At 45.6% G+C, this 19,749-nt stretch overlaps 1 protein-coding gene across 2 annotated transcripts in view; it reads left to right on the top strand.

Moving 5' to 3' along the window:
* HOOK3 (hook microtubule tethering protein 3) overlaps positions 1-19,749 on the top strand; it is a 727,656-nt gene that overhangs the window by 703,008 nt on the left and 4,899 nt on the right. For both annotated transcript variants that reach the window (XM_075603879.1, XM_075603871.1), the window contains one exon: positions 11,571-11,642. In XM_075603879.1, the coding sequence (XP_075459994.1) occupies positions 11,571-11,642 (72 nt within the window). The remainder of the gene's footprint in view (positions 1-11,570; positions 11,643-19,749) is intronic.

Here is a 19,749-nt window from a genome sequence, read left to right as displayed (position 1 = left end):
ATAATAAATAATGATAAATAGAAAAATGACCATTAGTAATGGAAGGAAAATATGTGGACACTTGCTAATGCATTAGAATAATTGAACAAAACTCTTAGTAATGTCACGATAACAACAGTTAAAATTGCAATGTTAAGATTAAAAATAATGGATTATATATATATATATATGGTTATTCATTGTAACATCGGAAGAAGAGATCAGTGTATCTCGAAAGCTCGCACAAATCAAAGCATTTCGTTAGCCACAGAACGGTATCATCTATTTATTTTTTGATTATATATATATATATATATATAGTATATATATATATATATATACTGTGTATATATACATATTATATATATATATATATATTTATATATATATATATATATATATATATATATATATACTGTGTATATATATACAGTGTTCGACAAAATAACCCAAAAATCTACTCGCCTAACCAAAAAATCTACTCGCCCCCTAGTCCCGCCCCCAACCCCACTTTAAAATAAAATATATAAATAAAATACATTTAATAAATTCCTAGTCAAAACAACATTCGTTGACATAAATGTATTTATTGTATTACATTATACTACAATTAGTCCTTGTTAGGTGTGTGTGTGTGTGTGTGTGTGTGTGTGTGTGTGTGTGTGTGTGTGTGTGTGTGTGTGTGTGTGTGTGTGTGTGTGTGTGTGTGTGTGTATGGGATTGAGTGTGTGTGTGTATATGGGATTGAGTGTGTGTGTGCATATATATGGGAGAGAATGTGTGTGTGTGTGTGTGTGTGTGTGTGTGCATATATATGGGAGAGTGTGTGTGTGTGTGTGTGTGTGTGTGTGTGTGTGTGTGTGTGTGTGTGTGTGTGTGTGTGTGTGTGTGTTGGATCTAGAAATAAAAGCCAGATGTGAATGACTAGTTTCCTGAACCCCTTGACCAGTGTCTTGATGCCCCCGCTTCACAATATCTAAAGCAGCAATCCCGCCTGGGATCTTTCCTGATCCGCAGTCCCTCAATGTCCAGATACCTTCATTCCCGCAATGTTATAAGTTGGAAGGGAGGTGTTCCCTACCTGTCTTCTGGGTTAGAGGGGGTTCCGATGGTTCCTGTGTGAAGCTTGAGTCAGATCTGGAAGAAAGCAGTATAAGTTATTTCGGTGTAGTATAGGGCAGTTAAGATATACAGGGTAAATAAGATATCCAGATCCAGAGTGTGAGACAGAGAGAGTATGGGTGTGAGATAGAGAGAGTGTGGGTGAGAGACAGAGAGAGTATGGGTGAGAGACAGAGAGAGTGTGGGTGAGAGACAGAGAGAGTGTGGGAGAGAGAGTGTGGGTGAGAGACAGAGAGAGTGTGGGTGAGAGACAGAGAGAGTGTGGGTGAGAGACAGGGAGAGTGTGGGTGAGAGACAGAGAGAGTGTGGGTGAGAGACAGAGAGAGTGTGGGTGAGAGACAGAGAGAGAGTGGGTGAGAGACAGAGAGAGAGTGGGTGAGAGACAGAGAGAGAGTGGGTGAGAGACAGAGACAGAGAGGGGAGAGAGACAGAGACAGAGAGGGGAGAGAGACAGAGACAGAGCGGGGAGAGAGACAGAGACAGAGAGGGGAGAGAGACAGAGACAGAGAGGGGAGAGAGACAGAGACAGAGAGGGGAGAGAGACAGAGACAGAGAGGGGAGAGAGACAGAGACAGAGAGGGGAGAGAGACAGAGACAGAGAGGGGAGAGAGACAGAGACAGAGAGGGGAGAGAGACAGAGACAGAGAGGGGAGAGAGACAGAGACAGAGAGGGGAGAGAGACAGAGACAGAGAGGGGAGAGAGACAGAGACAGAGAGGGGAGAGAGACAGAGACAGAGAGGGGAGAGAGACAGAGACAGAGAGGGGAGAGAGACAGAGACAGAGAGGGGAGAGAGACAGAGACAGAGAGGGGAGAGAGACAGAGACAGAGAGGGAGAGAGACAGAGACAGAGAGGGGAGAGAGACAGAGACAGAGAGGGGAGAGAGACAGAGACAGAGAGGGGAGAGAGACAGAGACAGAGAGGGGAGAGAGACAGAGACAGAGAGGGGAGAGAGACAGAGACAGAGAGGGGAGAGAGACAGAGAGGGGAGAGACAGAGAGGGGAGAGAGACAGAGAGGGGAGAGACAGAGAGGGGAGAGAGACAGAGACAGAGAGGGGAGAGAGACAGAGACAGAGAGGGGAGAGAGACAGAGACAGAGAGGGGAGAGAGACAGAGACAGAGAGGGGAGAGAGACAGAGACAGAGAGGGGAGAGAGACAGAGACAGAGAGGGAGAGAGACAGAGACAGAGAGGGGAGAGAGACAGAGACAGAGAGGGGAGAGAGACAGAGACAGAGAGGGGAGAGAGACAGAGACAGAGAGGTGAGAGAGACAGAGAGGGGAGAGAGACAGGGAGGGGAGAAGGGAGGGGAGAGGGGAGAGAGACGGGGAGGGGAGAGGGGAGAGAGACGGGGAGGGGAGAGAGACGGGGAGGGGAGAGGGGAGAGAGACGGGGGAGGGGAGAGGGGAGATAGACGGGGAGGGGAGAGGGGAGATAGACGGGGAGGGGAGAGGGGAGAGAGACGGGGAGGGGAGAGGGGAGAGAGACAGGGAGGGGAGAGGGGAGAGAGACGGGGAGGGGAGAGAGACAGGGAGGGGAGAGAGACAGGGAGGGGGGAGAGAGACAGGGAGGGGAGAGGGGAGAGAGACAAAGAGGGGAGAGAGACAGATAGACAGAGAGGGAGAGAGACAGGGAGGGGAGAGAGACAGGAAGGGGAGGGACAGGGAGAGGAGAGACAGGGAGGGGAGAGGGGAGAGAGACAGACAGGGTAGAGAGACAGACAGACAGGGGAGAGAGACGGGGAGGGAGTGAGAGAGAGAGCGAGAGGAGATAGGGGGGGGACTGACTGATGGGGGGGAACTGGGTGAGGAGATGGTGACTGACTGGGTGACTTTGACTGACTAGGTGGGGGGTTGACTTGGTGGGGGGGGGTGACTGATTGGGGGTACCTCTGGTGACACACACACACACACACACACACACACACACACACACACACACACACACACACACACACACACACACACACACACACACACACACACACACACACACACACACACACACACACACCCATATATACACACTCCCATATATACACACACACTCCCATATATACACACACTCCCATATATATACACACACACTCCCATATATACACACACACTCCCATATATAAACACACACACACACCTCCCATATATATACACACACACACTCCCATATATACACACACACACACACACTCCCATATATACACACACACTCTTCCATATTTACACACATACACACTCTCCCATATATACACACACTCCCATATACACACACACACTCCCATATACACACACACACTTCCATATACACACACACTTCCATATACACACACACTCCCATACACACACACTCCCATATACACACACACTCCCATATACACACACACTCCCATATACACACACTCCCATATATACACACACTCTCATATACACACACACACTCCCATATACACACACACTCCCATATACACACTCCCATATATACACACACTCCCATATACACACACACTCCCATAGACACACACACACTCAATCCCATATACACACACACACACACACACACACACACACACACACACACACACACACACACACACACACACACACACCACACACACACATTCTCTCCCATATATATGCACACACACACTCACACATTCTCTCCCATATATATGCACACACACACTCAATCCCATATACACACACACACACTCAATCACACACACACACACACATACACACACACACACACACACACACACACACACACACACACACACACACACACACACACACACACACACACACACACACACACACACCCATACACACACACACACCCATACACACACACTCCCATATACACACACTCCCATATACACACACACACACACACACACACTCACACACACACACACACTCCCATATACACACACTCGCACCCATATATACACACACTCCCATATACACCCTCCATATATACACACACTCCCATATGCACACACACACACACACACTCAATCCCATACACACACACACACACACACACACACACACACACACACACACACACACACACACACACACACACACACACACACACACACACACATTCTCTCCCATATATATGTACACACACAAACACATTCACTCCCATACACACACACACTCCCATATACACACACTCCCATATACTCACTCACTCCCATATACACACACACACACACTCACTCCCATACACACACACACACACACACACACACACACACACACACACACACTCCCATATACACACACACACTCCCATATACACACACACACTCCCATATACACACACACACTCCCATATACACGCACACACATTCTCTCCCATATATATGCACACACACACACTCTCTCACTCTACACACACGGGTGGATCGGAAGATAGGAAAGCCCACAACCAACACCACCACCCCCCCCCCGTGGGGGCATGAAGCTATTGGGCTGGCAGGCAGGCATTCCCCCCCTCCCCCCCATACCTCACTTGGCGTAGTGGAAGCTTTGGGGAGGCAGGGTGGGTGGGAGGCACGTGGCGAGGTGTTCCCCAGCGGGCGCCCCAGGGGACAGTCAGCCCCGCCATGGCCGCCACTGCCCTGCTCCCTCGCCGGCATGTCCCGCAGTGCGAGGCCAAGCAGCTTTGCAGACTGCTTCTTTACCCAGCCTGCGGCGGCATGAAGCTCATGGGGGGGGGGGGGGAGGCAGGCCGACATCCCCTCCCCCCAACTCATGCGGCGGCTGCGCCATCATGAAGCTAGCTGGCGGGCATATTTTAAGTTTTGGGGAGACGGGTGGGAGGGAGGCACGTGGCGAGGGCCCCCCGCTTATGCCAACCGGGCTGCAGCAGTGGGGACCTCCCACCCCGGGCAGTGATCGGTGGATCGAGGGGAAAGGGACAGGAGCAGGGGACGGGGACAGGAGCAGGGGACAGGAGCAGGGGACAGCAGAGCTAACGCGGAGGCGCAGAGGGCCGCGGTGGGGAGTAGGGAGCCATGTGGGGACCAGGGGGATCGCAGGGAAGGAGCAGAGGGGCCGCAGCATGGAGAGATTGGAGAGTACTTACCCACCAACAGAGCTCCAGGCAGAAAGAATGGCCGCTCGTTGGGGGCGGGCTCATATAGAGCCTGGCCACGCGCCCACAAAGCCTGGGAGTGCGCGCCAATCAGCTGTCAGGTAGGGAGAGGTTTTTTTTTTGTTTTTTTTTCAGCACGAGCAGGGAAATTTAAAAAAACAAACACGTGTGCTGCTTGGGCCAATATTTACTCGACCGGAGGTTAAATCCCCTCACCCCGGGCGTGTAAATGTATAGGATTGTCGAACACTGTATATATATATATATATATATATATATATATATTATATATATATATATATATATATATATATAATATATATATATATTTATACGTTACCGTTCGAAGGATTGGTAAACAAGAGACAGCACTCAATGTTGAAACCAAAGTGTATTAGTGAAAGCAAAAATACATCCAGAAACCCAATGTTTCGGTCCTACAGAATGGGACCTTCCTCAGTATCCCCCTGAGGAAGGTCCATTCTGTAGTACCGAAACGTTGGGTTTCTGAATGTATTTTTGCTTTCACTAATACACTTTGATTTTCAACATTGAGTGCTGTCTCTTGTTTACCAATCCTTGGAACGGTAATGTATAACTACATTCTCTATATGGGACATGCACCTGTGTCTTACCAGCACCTATTGGAGAGCCAACTGCCTTATCTGACTATATATATATATATGCAAATATAGCTGTATGCTCATCTGCATGTATTAGGCAGGTCTGCAACCCCGCCTTTCCCAATTATCACCCAGCATACAGCACTTCCACTGCAGCAAGGGATTCTGGGAAATGACATGCAAATGAGCACACAGTGTCACTTTTTGCCTCAATAACCATTTTTAACATGGTTCCCTATAGGCTTAAGCTTGCTGCATGGTCACAGCTTTGAGCACAGCCAGGGTTAAGGTGCATACCCAGAAAACCACCCACAGACAGCTGTTTTGACCTTGATGGGTCTCATCAGTGTGGGGTTGATTTTACTGGGAATGCAAGAGAGGCTTATGGGATAGGCCAAACCATAATACTGAGTTAAGTTATGGTGAGTAAAAAAAGTGACAAAAACCCTCCACAGAAAAGCAAATATGCAAATATAGCTGTATGCTCATCTGCATGTCTTAGGCAGGTCTGCAACCCCGCCTTTCCCCATTATCACCCAGCATACAGCACTTCCACTGCAGCAAGGGATTCTGGGAAATGACATGCAAATGAGCACACAGTGTCACTTTTTGCCTCAATAACCATTTTTAACATGGTTCCCTATACCCTGGCTGTGCTCAAAGCTGTGACCATGCAGCAAGCTTAAGCCTATAGGGAACCATGTTAAAAATGGTTATTGAGGCAAAAAGTGACACTGTGTGCTCATTTGCATGTCATTTCCCAGAATCCCTTGCTGCAGTGGAAGTGCTGTATGCTGGGTGATAATGGGGAAAGGCGGGGTTGCAGACCTGCCTAAGACATGCAGGTGAGCATACAGTTGTATTTGCATATTTGCTTTCCTGTGGAGAGTTTTTGTCACTTTTTTTACTCACCATAACTTAACTCGGTATTATATATATATAGATAAATATATAATCCCATAAGCGTTCAACCATAAAACAAAATGAGGACAAAATAAAACATTGAAATAATAAAAGTAAAAAAAGCATAAAAACAACTGAGTCAGGAACTTCTCCGACAAACCTTATTCTAACAAAGCCGCCGGTTGACCGGGACTTACTCCGGCTGGCGCTGAGAATAGACAGCGCGCCAGCCGCATCCCCTCCATGCCCCCCCTCCAATCCACGCGCATTTTTATGTCCCTTCCCGACCCCCTAGCTGCTCCTGCTGTGCCCCTCTGCTTCCCCGCTCCCCCGCTTACCTCACTTCAAACCTTCAGGTGAGTCGGGGAAGCCAGGGAAGCCGGGCGCGCACGTGACTGTGACGTCACCGTGACGCGCGGACGGGCCGCTTCTCCACGCTGCCAGCACGCATCCTGCCGTGCGGCTTTTGTTAGAATTAGCTGTGTCGGAGCAGTATAGAGACATATAAGACAACAGAGAGAATAAAGTCCTGGCATAATCATATCATGAAAAATAAACTATATATCATATTAAAAAATGTCCAGTTTCAATAGGGAACAATCATAGGTTTAGGAGAAGTCCTGGTGCTGCTTTCTTCAGAGAGATATCCCAAAACGTCTGTAAATCCACTTCAACTAAAAATAGAAGAGCACACAGAGACAACTCTCATAGTGTATACAAGGTATTCCACAAAAATAGAACAAAAATAAAAGTGATAAACAATTGCACTTATATGCTATGCTCACTTCGCCTATCTCCTACACCTCAGCGCCTACCCTTAGTGGTGATGTCCCCACCAAGATGGCCGCTGGGAATTTACACAATCATCACAGACTCGCTGGTTCACCCTACACATTTCGTGAAGATCTCTCACTTCCTCAGGGGCTATGAGTCTTGCCTCATTTTATTACCTACCAAAGGTACATAAAGGTGTGACCACACCCCCTGAACGACAGATGGTCTCAAGGATTGGGAACTTGACAACTAACACGAGTACCTATATGGACAATAGTTTAAGAACATTCGTTGTCACCCTGCCCTCTTTTTTACAAGACACGAAGATGTCCTCTGTAGGCTAGGCGGCATTGTAGTCGACAAAGACACCCTGCTCGTGGGGCTAGACATTGAATCATTATACACGAGTATTTCACACCAGGCAGGAAAGAGAGCAATCAAATATTATCTAGACTCGAAAGCCACTCATTTTTCAAAACTAATAATTTGTTTGTATTGTCATTGCTCGATTTTGTTCTAACAATGAACTACTTTCTTTTCAACAACAAAATCTTCCACCAGCTTCAAGGAACTGCAATGGGCACCATCTGTGCACCTACGTATGCAAACCTTTACCTTGGCTGGTGGGACAAAACCTTAGTTTTCGCTGGTGATATGGATGTGTACACACTTTTATGGTCGCTATATTGATGACATACTCATTCTACAGCATGGCCCAAGGGGGTCATTGCAGGAAATCATTCAGGTTCTCAACTGCAACGAGCTGAACCTCAAGTTAACGAGTGATATTCAAGAGGATTCCATCAACTTCCTGGATATCACAATTTATAGAGACGTGGCTGGCACTCTACAAACAAAAACGTACAGGAAGGAGAAGGCCACAAACAGCCTCTTACAATTCACTGCACACCATCCACCACACTTGATGCGTAATATTCCCGTTGGGCAGTTCCTGCGGTTACGCAGGAACTGCACCACGGTAGAGGTTTTTAAACAACAGTCCTCGGAGTTAAACTTACGCTTCTTGGAGAGGGGATACAGCTTGTCCCGCATAAAGCGAGTCTTCAATCAAGCTTTGCTTACTCAGACAGGATATGCTACGATCCAACAAACTAGTTCCCAAACAGTCTAAAATCATTAGATTTGTTGGGAATTAAAATAGACGGTGGCCTCCGATATCAAACATCAGACATTGGCACCTCCTGCTTGCTGTTGAGGATTTATGTCCGGTTCTTAAACCTGGACCAATTAGTAAGCAGGAGGTTGAGGAATATAAAAGTTTTTCTCGTCCATAGTCACTATACAAAACCTGTTTCTAATACGTGACTGACGAACATACCCAATGGATTTTTCAAATGCGGGAAGTGTAGGGCTTGTGCATTCATGTTGCCTACCAAGAAATTCCATAACTGGAATATCCAAAGAATACACTATCAAAACCTTTATAAATTGCACAACCGCAGGGGTCATTTATATGGCCTCATGTGATTGTGGCAAGAAATATCTGGGCAAGACCCGCCGTCAATTAAGACGTCGGGTCCTTGAACACGTGTGGTCCTTTCGGAATCATCTGGAAACGCCAATAGAAAGGCACATGAAGGCAACATGCAAGTCCTGAAATTCTTTGGCATAGACCACCTCAGGATGGGACAAAGACAGGGCAATTGGGACAGGATCCCCCTGCAGAGGGAGTGCAGGTGGATCTACTGTATGACCTATAGAGCCTGTCTTCTAAAGGTCTAAATGAGGGGTTTCTCTTCAGCCCATTCCTGTAATTTGGTCTACTGTATTATCCATTTGTCACTTTATTGCTTTTAAATATTCCTTCTCACCTTCAATGGTCCCAAGTGCCTTGTGCATTTTTTTATATTGATGTATCTTGTGTTCTCCAGGATCTCACTATGTCATTTGTTCTAAATCATTGTGACATTCCTTAGTGCCTATGTCCTGACTCGTATTAAGTCCAGCTATTGGACTGTATTGCGCTTTTCAAACTACAGGCTAAGACACTGCTGCATAGTGATTGGTCTATTTAATAACCAAACACGCAGCAGCATCGGGCCAAGGTTTGGGGCCGTGACATTATCATGGCTCCGCCCCTAAACACATCTATTGGAGGACGCTCCGTCGAGCCCCCTCTAAGCGCACTTAAATGACAGAGAACGAATGACTGTCAATCACATCCCTTGAAGAAGCACCTCTGCGTAACGGCCGTCAGGATCACTGCATCCAACTCCAATGGGCATCTAAGTGCCACTGTTAGCACTCTATCTCTAGCCGTCAGTGCCTTCGACCAAATTGCACTGTTGTTGTAACCAATGCGATTGTGTACCTACCAGCACATCCTGCATGACTTCAGTACAGCAAGTCGTTAGTCACCTCAAAGCTGTCTTTATGTTTTCATAAGGGTATACACAGTAGGGATAATATCACCCTTCTAGTGCTCCCCTCATTACACTTAACATATCTCAGTGTTACACCCTCTCATATGCTATACCATTAGACACTATAGTGGTTGGGACTTTCATCTTCCTTGTATATGCTTTTTAATTACTAAAGGGTGGGGGGGGTGCTGGTTGAGTCCTTAGTGAGTACTCACTATCCAGTTACTCACTGCTGCTGCATTACAGGATTTCACCTACCACAGACTGCTAGTATTTCCATCTATTGCCATTTGGCCTTAGTTTACCATATGTCTGATTTTTGGTCACCACATGTCCGATCCACTTACTTTTAGTAAGGACATTCGTGTTACTCCTTTAATATAGTATCAATTGTAGAGTGGTCGTGGGAGGGGGGGTTTGTTTAGGAGCTCCCTTCCTCCTAGTAGGCTCAAACGCCTATTTTTGGTCAGGTTACCCAGCCTTGTCATTACCCTCATATAGGGCTTAGGTACATTAGTACCTTTTTTGAGCATCCATTTTTGAAGCCCATCATCTGCCCTAGGGAGTTTTTTTAATACCCTTTATTTTAATGTTACATTACTATTATAATAGTTTTTATATTATTTACATCATATTATTACATTGTTGGGTTTTCTGAGCTCTGCGCTTTATTCTGTATTAGACACATTAGATTACGTAACTATGTAGTGTGATTGAGTGCTGTTATACAGTGGACTTTACTGGTCTACTGGCCCCTCTTGGGCCTGTTGCTTACCAGTTCTTTACAATTTTGCTGTTGTTTGTTTTCCCCTGTGCACTGTTCACCCAACCTACTGACGCCTACTGACGCTTAATATACGTGAGGAGTGCTGGAGTCATATTTGTTGGTTTGTCTATATATATATATATGATGAAGAACAGCAGGTGCGCAAATTTAATCAGGACATGGAAGAGAATAAAGACACCCAATAGTGCAATATTGTCTGGTTCAACAAATAGAGTATTGATGAAGACTCTATAGATTTTACACTCACATATTAGACGTGATGATCAGGCAGTGTGGGTGTTATAAGTTACCAACTTTTCTCCAAACAGGTACTCCGTGTTTACACAGGTATTATCCCATGGGAAGGGAGGGAAAATCAACATATAGAAAGGAAAAAGCAAAAATAGTATAATATTGCTTTTATTTAAAAAAACATAAAGTAATGCACTTACATAAGTGACTTTATGGTGAGCATTTAGACCACCCTGGGCGTTCTCCTCCGCCCTGAGGTGTTCCTAAAAAGTTGATAGGTTGATTGAGTTATAGCGGAATATTTACTTGGAAAAGAGATAAATGGGGGAAAGATTTTAGCACATTTCAGATGAAGGGTTTTTAGTGCACAGGTGGAAAAAACCCTCTTGTACAGTACCCTTTATTGGCTCGCTCATTATGTTAGAGCAGGCTAATGTTATGGAGACAATTGAACTTTTCCCCGTTCGGAAACTCGTAAGAAAAGGGATTAGTGTTTAATTTCCAAAGATACAGAAGCAGCCATTTGCTGTCAGCATTGTTATATTTATTAAAGGATGACAATTGCATTGTTAAATTATTTACTTAATGTTTTGTTTGTTTCATTTGGTTTGTTTTATCTGCTAATCATTGCCTTTTCTAATTTGTCAACATACTTTCTGTTAGAAAGAATATGAGAAATCGAAGACACAGAGAGATCAAGAAGAAAAATTGATTGTTAGTGCTTGGTACAATATGGTAAGAGTAATTAAAATAGATTTTTATTTCGAATAAGCAAGTCCATCAGTGTAATGTACTTTTTTTTATAAAAGAGAATAACTATATACATATATAAATGCTTGCATTGTCCATCTTTCCCTCTCAATTCTAATCATGGTTTGCATTTTGCATGGTGTAGTTTGCTGTACAGATGAAAATCAAATAAAGTATGTAGACATACCAATCTCCACCCATTGCTCTGAATTCTAGTTTCAAACTAGGCTTCTTAAGGCTTTGTCCATTGTAGGAAGTGCTAGGTTCCGCGCTCCTCCTCCCCACCCGGCGTCGCACTTGCAAAACAAACTTATTTGTATTGCGAAGCGCCTCTCTCCCGGTAGCTCATGTGCACGCGCTAGCGCGCACACACTATACACTACTCCATTGCCATCCTAGTGTTTGTTTCGGCACGTGCTAAGTAGCCTGCACTTTGGATGAAGACTAAGATTAAGTTTTGAAGAGAGCAGTTGTAGTTGTCTTGTGTTTTTGAAAGCCGGGGATCAAACACTACAGTTGGTGAACCAAGGGGTTATTTTCTGCCTTCAAATTCTGTTTCTATGAATACTAAACCTTAAATAAGTTACTGTATGCTGGGTAAAAAAAAAACGTGACAACCCTCCACCGTACAGCATACAACAAATAATATCACTTGTGAGCACATTCACATGTCTTAGACAAGTCTACAACCCTGCTTTTTACCATTATCTCCTAGCATACAGTGGAAGCACCTGTCTGACATATAAATGTGCTCACACTTGATATGAATACTAAAAAAACTCAGAGCTAGATTTACAGAGCTCTGTTAGCCTTCTTAGCGTGACATTAAAGTTGAAGTTGACACCCATTAATCATAACACATTATTTACTATGCAAAAAATGGGACTTGACTCCTGTAAAAGCATGGTGTTATTTATAACTGCTGTTATTCTAAATAACACACTATGCAAAATAGCTCATTACAGCCTAAATTATCTTCATTATATATTTACTAAGCTAAGTTAAAGCTGAGAAATAGCTCAATTATTTAAGTCATACCTACACTGGCGACACACTTTATTCAAGCTCGGCTAGTCCCACGAATTCGGGTATACCCGGGTGTATTGAGGTTTGTGACTGTTTTCTGCCCGAGTGCATTGCGTTATTTTCCAGGCAGGGATTGAAGCATTTTATTTCCGCTGGCTGCAATACTGCACAGTATATATATATATACTGCATTACAATTCATGAATTTATGCCATCTGGTAGACACGCGAAGCATTGCAGCCTATTAAATCCTAATCATTATCATTTAACAGATCAGCCGCCCATCAGCCAGGCATGAACCCAGGCTGAGAAGGCAAACGCAACGGGGCTTGTCAGAGGTGAGGAGCGGCGCATTCCAGGTATCTGCCAGGTACATACTGGGTATTTGCTCGAATAAAGTGTGTCGGTGCAGTATCTCTGGCTTTACTGCCATTCCGACCCTGGCTTTAGAGGCTAATTTAGGACACAGCCAATTGAAGTGTATGTCTCCCAAATAGATAAATGTATACTCCACATGGGGAGATGCCTAAGAGCACACTCAAGATACCTTAAATATATAAAATATATATTTAAAAAAATGTTCATTAGTATATTTAATGGGTCTCTCACCATAAGTACCCAGATCCACAAAAGGGTGCTAAGATTTAGTATGTCTTTACTCACAATGGTATTAAATGCGTGCTAAAACTTAACACCCTTTTGTGGATTTATGCCATGGAGTATAGGTTAATCTATTGGTAATTGCTTGTTATTGGTTCTCCGTGGCACTCATGCTGAAAAAAAATAATTTTTACAGAATTATTCTCATCATTAAATACTTATTATTACATTAAAGTGCAGTGATAAAGGGATGCACAGCGTTTTTAAGACTAAGCCCCTTCATCAAGTGCACAGCATTTATAAATAACCTTTGCATATCAAATTAGTTTTTTCATGATACAATTACAGAAAAAAAGCAACATACTGTAATCCTTCATTTGGCAGTTGATACTTATTTATATATATATACTGCTGCGGCAGACTTTATTCGAACAAATCACCGGTTTGTACCTGGCAGGTTCCTGGAATGTGACACTGTTCACCTGGAGCATGCCGCGTTCCAAGCCAGGGGTGATGCCCGGCTCACGCGCGGCTGATGTGTTAATTTAAAATGGTTCAGGATTTATTAGGCTGCAATGCTTCGCGTGTCCGTCAGATGGCATAAAATCATGAATTGTAATGCAGTTTATATATATACTGTACAGTATATATATATATATATATATATATATATATATATATATATATACTGTATAACAACAACCCCTATAACCCCTAACATACAGTATTGTACACATACAGTACTGTATATGCACATTAATGATACTATGGGCCGGCGGGGGCGAGATGTGTTTGCAGCAGAGAGAGAACCGCTGCTCTCTCTGCGCAAACATCGGCACATTAAAAATGATTTAAAATACATTTTTATTTATAGTGTAGATGTGCAGGGGGTCTCCGGAGCTGAACCGCGTTGGTTTCAGGTCGGGGGACCCCCTGCTCCCCGAGATACAGCCCCCTTTGTGAGGTGCCGGTATCCCTCTGCGTTTCAAGGTCCCGATCACGTGACCGCGACCTGTAAACCAAGCAGAGGGATACCGGCACCCCCTAAAGGGGCCTGTATCTCGGGGAGCAGGGGGTCCCCGGACCTAAAACCACAGCGGTTCTGCTCCGGAGACCCTCTGCACATGTACAGTATAAAAAAAACACATATATAAATAAACACTCGTTCCTTACCTTAGCGGCTATGTGCTATGTTAACGAAGCAGCATGAATGTATTTTTAATAATATTGTACAGTGAGCAGGGGGTTCCCTGAGCCAGAAATTAATGCTCAGGGAACCCCCTGCTCCTGCACAATATTATTAAAAATACAGAAATGCTGCTTCATTACCGTAGCGTATAGCCGCTAAGGCAATGAAGGGGTTAACCCACCGTGCCCGCTTTATTGTGGGTAGCGGGGGTGGGTGAAGGGGGTATTTGGCCCTTGGTGTGAGTTTAGGACTTGCGGGGGGGTTGCGGGTGCACTTAACCCCTTCACGACCGTAGCAGTTAATACCGCTACGGTCATGAAGGGGTTTAGCCCTCCCGCTACCCCCCGCAAGCCCTAAACAACCACCGTTGGGGCTAATACCCCCTTCACCCACCCCCACTACCCACAATAAAAAAAAACTCACACACAGCAGCCGCCAAAAAATAAATAAATCAATCTACATAAATAAATAAATAAATGACTATAAATAAATACATTTGAAATACATTTTTATTTATAGTGTAGATGTGCAGGGGGTCTCCGGAGCTTAACCACGTTGGTTTCAGGTCGGGGGACCCCTGCTCCCCGAGATACAGCCCCTTTTATGAGGTGCCGGTATCCCTCTGCGTTTCAAGGTCCCGATCACGTGACCGCGGCCTGTAAACCAAGCAGAGGGATACCGGCACCCCCTAAAGGGGCCTGTATCGCGGGGAGCAGGGGGTCCCCGGACCTAAAACTACAGCGGTTCTGCTCCGGAGACCCTCTGCACATGTACTGTATAAATAAAACACACACATCAATAAAGAATCGTTCTTTACCATAGCGGCTATGTGCTATGGTAATGAAGCAGCATTTCTGTATTTTAATAATATTGTACAGTGAGCAGGGGGTTCCCTGAGCCAGAAATTAATGCTCAGGGAACCCCCTGCTCCGGCACAATATTATTAAAAATACAGAAATGCTGCTTCATTACCATAGCGTATAGCCGCTAAGGCAATGAAGGGTTAAGGCAGAATAAACAATAAATACATTACATACATATTTTTAATGTGTGTTTTAAACCTCCCTGCCTTCACTGTAATCTATGTAAAAAACCCTCCCCCTATTGTGTGTTTTAAACTTCCCTGCCTTCACTGTAATCTATGTAAAAACCCCTCCCCCTATTGTGTGTGAAGCTTCCCTGCCTTCACTGTAATCTATGTAAAAACCCCTCCCCCTATTGTGTCTGCTAAACTTCCCTGCTTTGACTAATCTGTGTAAGCCCCCCTCCCCCTATTGTGTCAGTTAAATCTGCCTGGCCTGTGTTTTCTTTGAGTGCAGTGTACTGTATGTAAATGTGGGGAGGGGGATCCCGTGTAAATAACCACACCCACACCCACTACCCACTACCCACCTGCACATGGCCCCTCCGCTGCTGCAAAAAAGAGACAAAAATGAAAACATACAAAGTAATGTACCCTAACCCCTTAATCACCATAGTGGTTATTAACCGCTACAGTCATTAAGGGGTTAACCCACCCTCACCCACCACTCTGGATGCCTACATACCCTCCCACACTAACCCCCCCCCCCTGTGAGGCCTAACCACCCAGTATCCACAAGGGAGGCCTACCCACGTACCGTTGTGGAAGCACCCCACCCCCCACCCCCAGTACCCACAATAAAAACAGTACAGTGACCCACAATAAACAGCATTATATTTATTAAATACATTACCCACCACCTGTGCCCCCCCATAAATCCAAGATTTATCCTTTTACATACAGGGTTCATAACGCAGCCCCACGCGAGTCCCCGGTGGGCTGGCGGGGCACCTGGACAGACCTACAGTTTACCAGCAGCCCTTTTTACACAGGTTCTGGAGGCCTGCTGGTGGATCCCGCCAGCACCATGGCCCCCAGGTGGTCTCCTTGGGCCACCGTGGGCCACAATTGGGTCCCCACGGTAGGCCCGCGGATATCTGGGAGCCCCGGGTCAGACCCACAGGTGTCTGCGGGGCCTCGGGTGGTTCCCTCGGGGGTCTGGGGAACTCACGGGTGCTCACTACGGGTCCGCGGTGCCCCCACAGAAGTGGGACCACACATCATCATCCCCGCACCTACGGGTCGGCGGTGCCCCCACAGAAGTGGGACCACACATCGTCATCCCCGCAGACTACGGGTCGGCGGTGCCCCCACAGATGTGAGACCCCCACTTCATCCACGCATGTGTCACCCGTGGAACCACCAGCCTGATACCCTTGGGATACCCGAGGATACCCGCAGGTGGTCTCCAGAGGTCCCACGCAGAACCACGGAACAAACCCTGAATGTAAAAAAAATAAACCTGGCCTATACATTCAATACATACACCCTCCCCCCCAACACCTACAGTACAATAATGTGCAAAATAACTATTATCCAGATATGGATTATAGATTAATTGCCCATTATTAAAAACATTAACTAGCATATTCAAATAAATAAAGTACTACTGACCTCATCAATACGAAGTGTCCGTTGCCAGCAACATCCTTGTCTTGCCCACAACATACATAGCAAATACAAAGCCAATACATTGCAAGTACATTCAGATATCAACCCCTTAAACACCTTATCAGATAATAACCGCAAAGGTGATTAAGGGGTTAAGCCACACAGGCCCGATACCCACCCTTCACCCATGAATTTGTACAGTGGCTTCATCATGCAACTATATATATACACTGGCGACACGTTTTATTCGTAGCTGGCTAGTTCCGCAAGCCGGGATATGTCCCGGCTTGCTAGCCAAATCACGCTTCATCGGGTGCCTGCGCCCCATGCACGCGTGCCCAGGGCTCCCCGAGGGAGCCCTGGTGTCCCGCGATGTGGGGGACGGCGGTGGGGGGTTCCGGGGGACCCGGCGGACCCGGAGAGGAGAGAGGGAAGCCCTGATCGGAGGACTGCTCCTCCGAGGCTTCGGCGCGCGCATGGGACAACCCGGCACGCGCCTGGTTACTGTCGCGGCCGAGACCGGGTAAAGGTAAGAATAAACTCGGCCGCGACAGAATATATATACTGTATATATATACAGATATATATATGGATGGCGCCACAGTATGCCAATCTGTTCTGCGCAAAACTGGAAAGTGACTTTCTGTCCACCTGTCACTTGAAACCCCTTACATACCTTCGCTACATCGATGACATCCTCCTGATCTGGACCTCTGGCGAACAGGACCTCCTACAGTTCTATGACAACTTCAATACTTTCCACCCGACCATCAACCTCAAACTCACCCATTCCCCGGATGAAGTACATTTTCTAGACACCACCATTACTATAAAGAACAACCAACTACAGACTTCTGTATACCACAAACCTACAGACAGAGCCAGCTATTTGAGGGACAACAGCTTCCACCCGACACACACCAAACATGCAACCATCTACAGTCAAGCCATACGATACAACCGGATATGCTCCAACACAGCAGACAGAGACCAGCAGATTAAAGCCTTGAGATCAGACTTTATAAACCGTGGATATAACCACAGAATTGTAGACCAGCAAATTCACAAAGCCACCAGAATACCAAGAAGTGATCTCCTTGAATACAAACAGAAGGAGACAAGCGACAAGGTACCTTTGGTGGTCACATATAACCCACACCTAGGAGCCCTACGCAAGATCGCCAGGAAACTACAACCCATCCTCCAGGAAGATACAAGACTGCAACGGGTCTTCCATGAAGCACCCTTATTATCATACAGACAACCCCATAATCTCAAGAACATTATGTTGAGGAGTAAAGTATTCAGCAGTACAACTGAATGCGGGACAAAACCATGCCAGGACCCAAGATGCAAAACCTGCGCAATGCTCTACACAGCGGACACAATACAAATACCACACAAGAATCGGGAATACAAAATCAGAGGAGGGTTCACCTGTTCCTCCAGCAATGTCATGTACCTCATCATGTGCATGAAATGCCCAGGGGGCTGCTACTACATAGGTGAGACAGGACAGGGGCTAAACAAGAGAATGAACCTGCATCGCCACAGCATCACACGCGGAACAAGAGACAGTCCTGTTGGCGAACATTTCTCTGACTCTGGCCATAAGATGAACGATCTGAGGGTTGCCATACTCAAAGGTAATCTTAAAACCCCGAAAGAGAGACGGTTGCATGAATACAAATTTATGCAACTGTTCGGGACACTTAGCAGTGGCCTAAACAGAGATCGAAATTTTATGAGTCATTACTGACACTAGCGAACTCTCTTCCCATGAGCGCTAAAGGCCATGTCTGTACATACTGTGCTATATGTATGCACACACAGCTGTCTCTCACACATACCAATACTCCTTATTTTTCCATCCCTATACACCAATAGGGACCACATAGTATCCACACACACTTTTAGTTGTGCTACAAACTCTCACATTTCCACACCCACCCACACCATTTATATCCCCTCTCACTCCACACACACCTTGTGTAGAGCACTGTTTATACTGTGGGCTCTCCATTCATTCTTATTAACACTGATACACATACACACTCTTTCTTCACTTGCTTTCAGTAACCCTTTGACACCTCTAGCCATAAAACACATCCACATCGGGGGAAGGACCAGCACAGATAACATTCCAAGAGACACTGTTTTTAAGTAATCCTTGCTTCATTCATTGTAACATCGCCGGAAGAAGAGATCAGTGTATCTCGAAAGCTCGCACAAATAAAAGCATTTCGTTAGCCACAGAACGGTATCATCTATTTATTTTTTGATTATATATATATATATACTGCACCGACACACTTTATTCGAGCAAATACCCGGTATGTACCTGGCAGATACCTGGAATGCGCCGCTCCTCACCTCTGACAAGCCCCGTTGCGTTTGCCTTCTCAGCCTGGGTTCATGCCTGGCTGATGGGCGGCTGATCTGTTAAATGATAATGATTAGGATTTAATAGGCTGCAATGCTTCGCGTGTCTACCAGATGGCATAAATTCATGAATTGTAATGCAGTATATATATATATACTGTGCAGTATTGCAGCCAGCGGAAATAAAATGCTTCAATCCCTGCCTGGAAAATAACGCAATGCACTCGGGCAGAAAACAGTCACAAACCTCAATACACCCGGGTATACCCGAATTCGTGGGACTAGCCGAGCTCGAATAAAGTGTGTCGCCAGTGTATATATACACAGTATATATACACACGATGAACCAATATACAAATAAATGTAGAAGGGTTATCAAAACCATACTGTCCTACAACCAAACACTTCTCCATACAGACACT

This window comes from Ascaphus truei, chromosome 1 (genome assembly GCF_040206685.1).
Source record: "Ascaphus truei isolate aAscTru1 chromosome 1, aAscTru1.hap1, whole genome shotgun sequence".
NCBI classification, from domain to species: domain Eukaryota; kingdom Metazoa; phylum Chordata; class Amphibia; order Anura; family Ascaphidae; genus Ascaphus; species Ascaphus truei.
Note: the sequence above shows the minus strand (reverse complement) of the source record. Positions and strands in the feature narration are given on the sequence as shown.